The sequence below is a fragment of the Amblyomma mixtum genome, chromosome 3, assembly GCF_055824585.1.
Source record: "Amblyomma mixtum isolate Tamu chromosome 3, ASM5582458v1, whole genome shotgun sequence".
Taxonomy (NCBI): domain Eukaryota; kingdom Metazoa; phylum Arthropoda; class Arachnida; order Ixodida; family Ixodidae; genus Amblyomma; species Amblyomma mixtum.
In genome coordinates this window covers 398,500,157-398,510,406 of record NC_143014.1, presented here as the reverse complement: position 1 = coordinate 398,510,406, position 10,250 = coordinate 398,500,157, and the positions used below count along the sequence as shown (strand labels likewise).

General features: G+C 49.6%; 1 protein-coding gene across 1 annotated transcript; it reads left to right on the top strand.

Moving 5' to 3' along the window:
- Nucleotides 1-1,912: 1,912 nt before the first annotated feature.
- LOC149357310 (uncharacterized) lies at nucleotides 1,913-2,872 on the top strand. The gene has a single exon (XM_089576561.1). The coding sequence runs from the start codon at nucleotides 1,913-1,915 to the stop codon at nucleotides 2,870-2,872; it is 960 nt and encodes a 319-aa protein (XP_089432687.1).
- Nucleotides 2,873-10,250: the final 7,378 nt, after the last annotated feature.

Sequence of the window (10,250 nt, the reverse complement as noted above, 5' to 3'; positions counted from 1 at the left end):
GACCCCCCCCCCTCCCCCTCAGTGTCCCGCTTTGGGGTCGGAGGAATATGGTCACTTTACCCAAGCTCCGCCCGCAACCGGTGTCGCACTTCGCCGCCGTACAGCAGTCCCTCAGAAAGACTGCTCGAGCAGCGACAAAGCATGTCTGCTTATGTTTCGAGCTTTCGGCAACGGCATCGCTCGCGGGCGCTCCGGGCGACGAGCTCTTATGCTGCCTGGTTGCCGTGGTCGTCGCTAGGCCTATAACCTCTTCCGCATCGAAGTCGCAGCGGCCGGCGCTTCGGAAGTCGCCGGCGCTATAATAAAAGGCCTACTCTACACATCGCTTTACTGTCAACAGCATCATCTCACAATAAAATAATAGTATGGTAAATCTCCACGACGTCTTCAGCAGCGAAGAGAGCGGGCGCCAGGCGAGCCGGACCGCAACGTCGGGCCAGCGGCAGCTGCGAGGCGGTTGTGGCAAAAAGTTTGCTCGTATCACAGTCGTTACCTTTGCCAGCAGCTCAGTATTCGTCAGCGATCCTCAAAAATGACACATTTTTCACATTTCTTATCCCAGGGTTTATTATTTACGTCAAGAACACACCTTAGCTCCTTTTTATGACGCCGGCAGACGGGATCCAGGCTGGCCGGCCGGCCGGCATGCTCGGCGTACTTCACGTTCGCACAAGAAAATACATAACATCCATGATACTAGAGAATGCTTCCTACATTAGAGCACGGGCAATATGCCTCTGCAAAAGTGGATCTTTCGGCAACGACATCGCCTGGGGCAATGCCGGGCGTAAAGCACCATCGCACTCACGAGCGTGCAGAAAAAAAAAAAGACTCGAGAGCACTCGTAACCAAGGTTGCTAGGCCGCGAAACCGCAAAACTTGGTCCCGTACGTCAGAAAACTGTGCAATGACGTAGGAAATACTTGCTTGTGTTTTCTTCTCTGTTCCTACGTCACATTGATGCACTAGCGATGGCTCAGACTACAAGAGTGAGCATTTTCACAAACTTTAAAATGAAATTAAATTATGTTCTAGACCTCCCTAAATTTAATACTTCGCTCTTGTGGTCCTCACATACAAAGGAAACGTATGGCAGTCTTTTGTACAACCTTGGAATTTGATGTCTCTACCCCTTTAAGTCTGCAGTGAAGCTCCGCCCACATTCAACCTTCGCGAACAGAATTCCCACACGAAAAAAAAGTAGACCGCTGCTTAAACGCTTCTTGTTACGTAAACAAGAAGCTTATCACAAGAAAAAAAATTATGAGCTCTATAGTTTTGATACATGGATTGTTTGATATAGTCAAACATTAAAAAGCTGATTTCGTTTACAGTTGCGATTGGCCAGCGGAGTAATACAGGATGCCGCGGACCGCGGCCCAGTGTTAGCAACTGCTGTTTTTTTAAGTTGTATCCTACTATAGTCACGTGATTGTTTTTTGTATTTCTCGGGCTTTCTTTGCAGCTCGGAAAAAAGATACACGTCAGGTTTTCTTCATCGCAAATATATGGAATGGGGGTTTTCTGAAGGTGCTCTCCAACTTTGCTATTCTCATCTGCTGCCTAAAGTCAATACTTACACATTTAGAAAAATGATCTTAATTGCTGATTGATTAATTGCAAAACAAAAAATTGCCTATGGTGCGCAAGCCAGTTGGTAGATGTATGTAAGTGGTTTCCCTGGCCTACCTGAAATATTTTAATTTTTAACCCTTGGCTAAAGTTAGCGTGGACACCCTGTATATCAGCCTCTAGCATTTATATCTAGGCCCACGGGTGAGTAAAGGTAATGTTGACACAACTGAGGAAAAAGAAGTCCGGGCATAGCTGCGATGGTGACCAGCTCTGCGACGATGCCTGAGGACATCATCATCATCATGAGGGAGACGAAGATCGCTCACCGGAGGATGCCATGAACAGCCGTTTGTTAACGTGGTTTGACGTGGGCCGTTGGTCAAACCAACGCCGCAGCCCCAAAAAGGACCAAGAAGGCTGCCTGGGCGGTGACCCGTTCCGGTTCGAGGGGGAGGGGCTCCTTTTCCGGGCAAAGCTCATTGGCAGACAGGCGGTACCGGATGCCCACGGCCACCGGTTGTGCCAGGATGCCATGGTCAGACTCAAGGAAGCTGTGCGCGCATCCCGGCAGCACAAGCAGAGGGTGCAGCTGACCGTCTCCCTCCAAGGAATTCGGATACGCGACGAAAAGACCGGCAAGCTACTATTCCACCATCCGGTGCATCGCATTTCTTTCATCTCGCAAGACACCAGCGACCCCCGAGCTGTCGGGTATATCTATGTGGCCCAGGACGAATCTTATCACTACATCGCCATCAAGACCGCAAAGGCGGCTACCAACCTGGAGGTGGCGCTGGTTGACCTTTTACAGGTGGTGCTGGAGATGAAGGAACACGGTACGCGGGCAGCTCAGCAAGAGTGGCGGCAGCAGCTGCAGGCCTGGGCGGAGCCCACCTCTACTCGCCGGGTTTTGCAGGAAGCGATTTACAGCCCACAGAATGCCTGCAGTGGTGAACCCCCTGTCGCAGAAACGACCCCCACGGTGGACGACCTCCTCGACTTGCGCTCGGAACGGGACCCTTTGGAAAAGGAGATCCAGCAGATGGAGGTGACGATAGGCGCTGCCACGCTCAACTCACCGGACGTATTCGACCTGAGGCATCGTGTCCGATCCCACGTATCAGGTCCCGTGCCGGCGACGCCCGTGGGCCCTCCGCCAGCTATGTTTCTACCTTCTGGTGCTTTGACCCCACAGTCTGCTGCCTCGGGGCGGATAACACCGCAGCGCCGGTGCACCGCACCAGAGACCCTGCCGCTTGGCGTCCTGCCGGAAGCTACCGCGCCACGTATGCCATGAACTGGGGCCTGTGAAGTGGCACAAGCGGTCAAGGAGAACGCTCCAGCAGAGCTTCTTGCGCAAAGCATATTCTGCTATATGCTTGATTTTGTGTTTGAGAAAGCTGAAAATTATACGCGAAAGCAAATCTGAAGTGTTAGCACGTGTTTGGAGTTGTACTGCCTCACAGCTGTCACGTCGCGTCTGCCAAACGGTTGACGCGACGTTGTCCCTGTTATGTGCTCGCATGACATACTCGCGAACGGCGTGCTGCGGGCTGCGAGCAGGTAAAAAGCGGTGTGTATGACACGTTAATTGGAACAGCCTACTGACGACACCAGCGTGAACGGTATGTCCTTTGTTCGCATGCGCGTAGTTCATCCGTTAGCCCGCTGTGCTCCGTCATGATCAGTTGAACAAACACTCGGTCGATGCTGGTGTGACCTTACAAAATATCCAGTCATGCACCTAAATGCGAGGAATGTGCTCATTCTGGAAATCCATGCCTGCATGCCTTTCTTGGGGAATACAGTTTACACTGGCGTGAAACGAGTTTTAGTGAACATATCCCACGAAACACAAACCGTCTTATACCCCTGTCACACGGGCAAGTTTAGTGACACTTTCACGAAGTGCACTTCTCCAGAACGAGTGACACTTTCGGGGCGTGCTGCTACACGGAAAAATAGTGTCATTCGGAATTGATGGTGGTGACGATGGCTTTTCAAGTAAGGCACAAAAAATATTACTTTTCGCGCTTCAAAGCTTTAATGTACAGTTAATGTACAGTAGATTCCAAACTGCAAGCAATTTTTTATGATTATCAAGGAGCTTTGTGCAATACTGGCGATTACAAAAAAGGCTTCGCAAGACGAGACAAGCCAGGAGCAGTACTTCACTTTTTGAAGCATCATGGCGACCCACGGCGATAACGTTTCTGCGCAGCTGACACAATCTGATGGGCAAAAAGTGGTGGCGACATACATGTGCATTCGAGCGCAGCATCTTTCCCAAGACCGAGTACTGCAGTTAGCCATCGACGAGCAAGCGAGCAGAATAAGCGACCTCGAACAACAACTGCAGATGAACCCATTCTGCATCGCCGCTGTCACCGTTGGCTGCTCGTTCACAGTGCCGAGAGAACGACGGGTCTTCGAGAGAAACGAAAGGTGGTTTGAAGAGACATTGCTTAATTTGGGCGAATCCCACTTCAAGCAGTGCTTTCGTGTCTCGCAGTGGAACGGTGCACTGTTGCACCGTCACACCGAAACGGTTGCAGATGGTTGCTACGGTCGCCATGCTAGCCGCCATAGCCATACCGCTGCGGCTGCCTAAAAAATTATTGCAGCTGAAAACAAGAATGTCGGAATATGTGCAGTATATATATTTAATGGCAACGGAGATAAGTTTACATGAACAAGAGGGCAAAAAAAAATTAGCTGCGTTCAATAAAACGCCATTTTTATTGCCGACGTTGTATTCTAATTTCGAAACGCTGCTACCGAGGCTATACACTTCGCCCCTCGGGAAAAGTGAAGTGAGTTCCCCAAACTCACTTCTTGCCGAGTGCGTTCAGCAGCGAGTGTCATTAAAGTTCATCGTGTGACACGATGTAAATGATACTACAGGAGAGTGTCACTCGTTGAAAATGACACTAAACTTGCTCGTCTGACAGGGGTATTACAAACATCTTGAAAAAGCTAAAAATGTTTAGAGGCGTCTTGTGCTACATCGAAACGTCTTGTAGACGTCGGCAACATGTAGTTTACTCAAATTGCTCGAAAACGTTAAAAGGTCTGAAGTTAGACGCTTTTTCATGAACTATTTTAAGTTTCTAAAGCGTCTCAAGACCACGCCAAGCAGACGCGTCTATACTTTTAAGAAAATGGCAGAAAGCAGGCGCCGTGGAATAAACATCTTGTAGATCATGGCAAGCGTTTTAAAAAGCGTTGACATGTTTTGTTCCAGCCATTGAATAAAACATGCAAGTACGGCACAAACTGTATGGCACAAAGGTCCGCGCAGATTGCGAAGGTGGCGCCCGTGTGCTGTGCGATGTTAGTGCGCGTTAAAGATCCCCAGGTGGCCGAAATTTTACGGGAGACCTCCACTACAGCACCTCTTTCACTCTTTTTTCTTTCACTCCCACCTTCCTTCCCGTACGGCGCGGTTCAGGTGTCCGCCGAGATGTGAGACAGATACTGCGCCATTTCCTTTCCTCAGAAAAACCAGTTTACCAATTTATTTACCACCGAGGATCAGCGCTGTGTGGCTACAGTAGTAGACTGACACAAAGTGCCCTGCAGGAAGGCTCCACTTCTTAGATGTTCAAAAAAGATGTTGGACATTTGTCGATAATTAGCAGCTCTGTGTAAGCAGTAACAAGGTAGCCATGTGGGCTAGTTGGTGTACATCAGACATAACTTCACCAGCGAAAGAACGAGACCTGTGTTCTTCTTCTCCTCGTGTCTCGTTCTTTCGCTGGTGAAGTTATGTCTGTGTAAGCACGGTTGAAGGGCAATCTAGAAATGGGTTGTGCTTTGCATACAACTGGTGTTGCTATTGTGTTAGAGTCATCGGTGATTTCCAAGTTCCATGGGCCTCATACCAGGTGCTCACCGGCCGTTGTGTGATGCAAGTTGGCTGTTCCGCAAAGTTTATTGGTAGCAGTGCAGTGAGTGGTCTGTGGAGACCACCAAGCACACTGCACCATACAGTGGATGTCTTCGATTCAGAGGCGCGCAGTTTGCGTGTGACCGTGACAAGCCGAAAGAACGGGAAATGTGGTAGCACCTATACCTGTGCCACATACGAAACCAAGTACAAAGGTGACGACGTTGGTGAAAGGGCACTGCAAAGCTCTGCGGGCATGAAAAGTATTACGACTAATGCCAACACGCAGCTGTAGTTGTCTGTGGAGTGCTGCTATTTCTAAGCAATGAAAACATGGCCGCACCACAAATTTATAAAACAGCTTGCCATTGCACGCAGCTTGCAGAGAAGTAAAGTTGTACACACTTCATGTCCTTCACAATTATTTTTTCTACTCATGACTTCCAACTTGTCATTGGTAGGCATTCTGAAGTAAGCCAGCACGACATTAGTCAATGTGATTATGTGAACAATCCTTGTCACATGGGCTGTAACGTCCCAAAGCTCCACATGGGCTACAAGCGAGGCCGAAGGGGGGAGCTCCAGATTAATTTCGGCCACAATGGTGGCAAGTTCGACGAAGGTTAAACGCAAAAACACCTGTGTGATGCCATTGAATGCTAAAGAGCCATAAGTGATGTCAACAGACTCCAAGCAGTAGAGACAGCTCAGAAACACATTGAAGAAACAGGCCTCACTGTCACTGCACTATGCACTGCTATGAGTAATGCAGGTACTAGTGCAGGTCCTACAGACTCCAGTACTTATAGCAGTCCCCGTACTGGAGGCCCTTGGCACCACAATGATGGCACTAATAAATGATCTACCTGGCTGGCGCGCCTGAGAAAGGTGCAAGAGTGCCTGCTACGTACACTTTCGCCAGGCCTCTGATGAGGATCTTGGCTAGCTCCTCAATTCCTCTGCCTGCCGACAGGTGGTACCCGTCAGAAGCAAAAAGGTGCCTCTTCGGCGCTTTTGCTGCATCCAAGAAGCGAAGCTGAAAATATAATAGAATTTGCCCAGAAATAGGCCAGATTGAGGGAACATACAAACCATGGTATGGCCATCATCGTCATCAGCCTATGACCACTGCAAGACAACAAGGGCGTCTCTCATGACTCTCCAATTAACCCGGCCCAAAGCCAACTGCGGCCACCGTATCCTTTCAGACTTCCTAACCTCATCCACCCACCTAACTTTCTGCCGCCCCATGCTACGCTTGCCTTCTCTTCGAATCCACTCCGTTTCCCTTAAGGACCATCGTTTATCTTGTCTTCGCATTACATGCCCTGCCCAAGCCCATTTCTTCTTTTCAAATAGTGTGTCGTTACCCCGCGTTTCTTCCCAGACGCACTCTACCTTCTTGTCTCTTAACGTCACACCTATCACTTTCATTTCCCTAGCTCGCTGTGCTGTCCTCAATTTAAGTTGAACCCTTCTTGTTAGCCTCCATGTTTCTGCCCCGTAGGTAAATACGCGTAAGATGCAGCATTATATACTTTTCTGTTGAGGCATTCTGGTCAACTGCCATTCATGACCTCAGAATGCCTACGAAATGCATTCAACCCAATTCTTATTCTTCTAGTTACTTCCGTTTCGTGGTTTGGATCGCCGGGCTCTATTCGCCCTAAGCAGTGGTGTAAATCCACATAAATTTCAGGGGGTACACGTAGCAAACCGTTGGGGAATCCATTCTGAATATGTGCATTTTATTTGTTTTATATTGAATACGATACGATAAGCAAGAAAATGGAGTTAACGGCATTGACCAATTGCAGTGCATTTAACGGGTTTTGCTCATTGCGTGATGCCACAATCTTCGTATTAGACAGTTTGAGTAGAAGATAGAATATACCACAGTGACAGTTATTTTCAACTGTATTACAACATAAAATGTAGCTCGCGAACATTTATTTGCATATCTAGTCATCCCCAAAAGTAAAGAAAAATATCACTCAAACATTCAACAAATGCTCCTCGGTCGGGTTAATCTCACGTTTAAACAATAAGTGACGAGAATAACACCGGGCCCAACAGTAATGCACATGTTGCATAAAGCATGGCGTAACTTGTCCATAATTTATAACTTCTCAGGGGGTTCAAAAACCAAAGCACGGCTGTGGCAAGCACTGACAAATTTTTTAATCAGTTCAATCAAGTCGATATTGCTATAACTTCGTGATGGACATGCGCCATATCCATATGCTATACAAGCATTCCTCCCCATCCAAGAGCTTTAGGTCTTTATAAAGCTACCAGCCCCGCTCAAACGTGTGGGGTTTGTAAGTGGGGAGATAAATACGTTCTCCCCCCTTTTATCGCGGCTGACACAGTTCAAAACTGCCGGTACCCCACCCCGTGATTGCGTACGCCGACCACGGCGGGCCTTGCTCTGAAGGGACAAAGGAACGGCACTCTGGCTGACATACACAGGCATTTATTGCTACAACAACAATAATGCCACCTACAAAATATGCTAAAAAATCAAGGTCTTCATACTCACCAGCACGGTTGCGAGCGAATGTTCGCCCACGCTAGGGCAGGAGATACCCCGCGGCCGGACGGGTCGAGATGCGGGAGAACGTCCCGCAACGCGCGTCCCAGTCCCCCCCCCCCCCCCCCCCCTTGCGCAGCAATCACGCCATCCATGGCGCTCGTCTCACTGCGAAACCGGGGCCCTCCAGGTTGCATCGCGGGGAAGTCAACCACAGGGGACAAGCGGTGCAGGTCCCCACAAACGGAAGCTCTCTTCTTATTTGAAAACGATATGATTCCATATTTCTCACTGCTGTATGAAGTCCTCTCGCTATGTAAGTGGAAGTAACGCCGTATGCACCTCGTAGCAGAAACACTTGTTTATCGGCTGCACCCTGAGACGCTCGCTGAATCAAACCCTAAGTACGCAACAATGCACTCATAATGAGCTAGGACGCAAGCATACCAGCTGGTCCACCTCTGAGGGGAACAGGGTACGCTTGCGCTAAAGCCGCTGCTATTAGAAATATCTCTCCTAAAGTGTTGCGTAACGAGCCACTGAACAAGATGGCATACAGTGCTCTTTTTATAACCCGATTTTTTTCGGTTGTGCCCTGCTTGAGTAGCCACTCGTTGCTGGTACAAACCCACGGTTTGCGCTTCTTGCTTCCTGATACTTTTTCAGCTGATACACAGAAGTTTATTTAGTGCTTGTTAATTGTTTTTCTCTTCTCAAGAGTGAAGACTCGTCATGAAAAGCAAATTAGCCAGCATAGGCCCAATCGGATGAGCACCAGGCCGGTCATTAGAAATTCACAGCAGCCCACGGTCGGGTCTAGACCGCAGTGGCAGCAAGTGGCCGGAAATACTGGCCCGTGCAGTCCTCTAGCACCGGGTGTAAAGTTATGTTCTGTTGTGCTATTTCTACAGCATCTAAGCAGCATCGCTATCTCGCCCTATATTTCCAGCCTCTATGCCTCTTTACATTTGTCTCATGGAGGCATGGGCCTGAGATGGCCGAAGGGACATTCGCAATTTTCTAATCGGACCCGCGGTTTTAAGAAACTGAGAGTGACGGCGGTGTCTTACTGTGTTTTATTTGTTTCCTTTTTTTTAAAAAATAAAGATGGCCGGCTGAGATGAAACAGTTCTATGTATACCGCCAAGGCAAGTCGCACTTCGCACCTGTCAGCGCGTGCCTCGTGCACTTAAAACGTTAGCCAGGTCCGAACAAGAGAAAGGCCCCGAAGAGGGGTTCGAGGGTTTGCGTGGTGCCAACCCTCGAACGCACAGGGCTACATTTAGTGACTCTGTCACGATCACAGCTTGACTCGATGCCTGAAAAGCAGAGGACTGAAGTTAAATTAAATACAGTCACACATAGTCAATGTCACTTGATTGTTGCCAGATTGTAATTATGACAGCAATCTGGTTCTGCTGAGCCATTCCATGGAAGGAAAGAGTCCTCCTTGCTCCTGTGCCTTCCCCGTGTTGTGTGTGCTTCGATGCCGACCGAGTAGTCTAGGAACGAATCTCAGGGGGGGGGGGGGGGGGGGCTTGCATGATGTGTCCCTCCCACCGTAAGCGAAGAGGGGTCAGGACCCCTCTATGTTCTGTTTCTCTTTCTTCTTTCACTCCCACTTCCTCCCTTCCTGCACGGTGGGGTTCGGGTGTCCACCGCGGCGGTTGCTAGGCAACGGCTCAAGGTCGGTGCGACCACGGCCGAGGTGCAACCACGGCGAAAGTGCGACCATGCTCAAGAGGCGAAGCGGCTGGCATAGATACAGTAGTGTAGCTATCGCTACAAAAGGAACGACCAAGAAGCGAGGAGGAGACAGGATCGAGAGTTGCGAGAAAGAGATAGGAAAGTGAAAGATGGAGGGGTGGATAGGAAAAGGCGACTGCCGATTTCCCCCGGTCGGGTCAGGTCGGAGGTGCCGTCTACAGGAAGCTGGGGCCAAAGTGGCGTGTTAATTGCCTCCACCGAGAGGCCTTGAAGGTCCAAACACTCGGCATCGGCTCCACCACCAGGTTCTCCTTTTTTCCGGACATGGCGATGCCACGAACGGCTAAGCGCGGGTGCTCGGGTCCGTGGTGGCGCACTGCTCACCATAATCCCCCTGCGGGGATGTCCCTGCGGATGCTCAGGTACCCGTGGTGTCGCAGCTCACCAACATCTTCATGCTGCAGGTGCCCCTGCGGGGATCCACGCAGTTTCCCACGGCGAGAAGAGTTGAAGTTGAAGGCAACTCTTCGATCGAGTGGGACGCTG

Excerpts from the sequence above, each read along its gene's own strand:
- LOC149357310 (XM_089576561.1), top strand. The coding sequence starts at position 1,913 with ATGAACAGCCGTTTGTTAACGTGGTTTGACGTGGGCCGTTGGTCAAAC.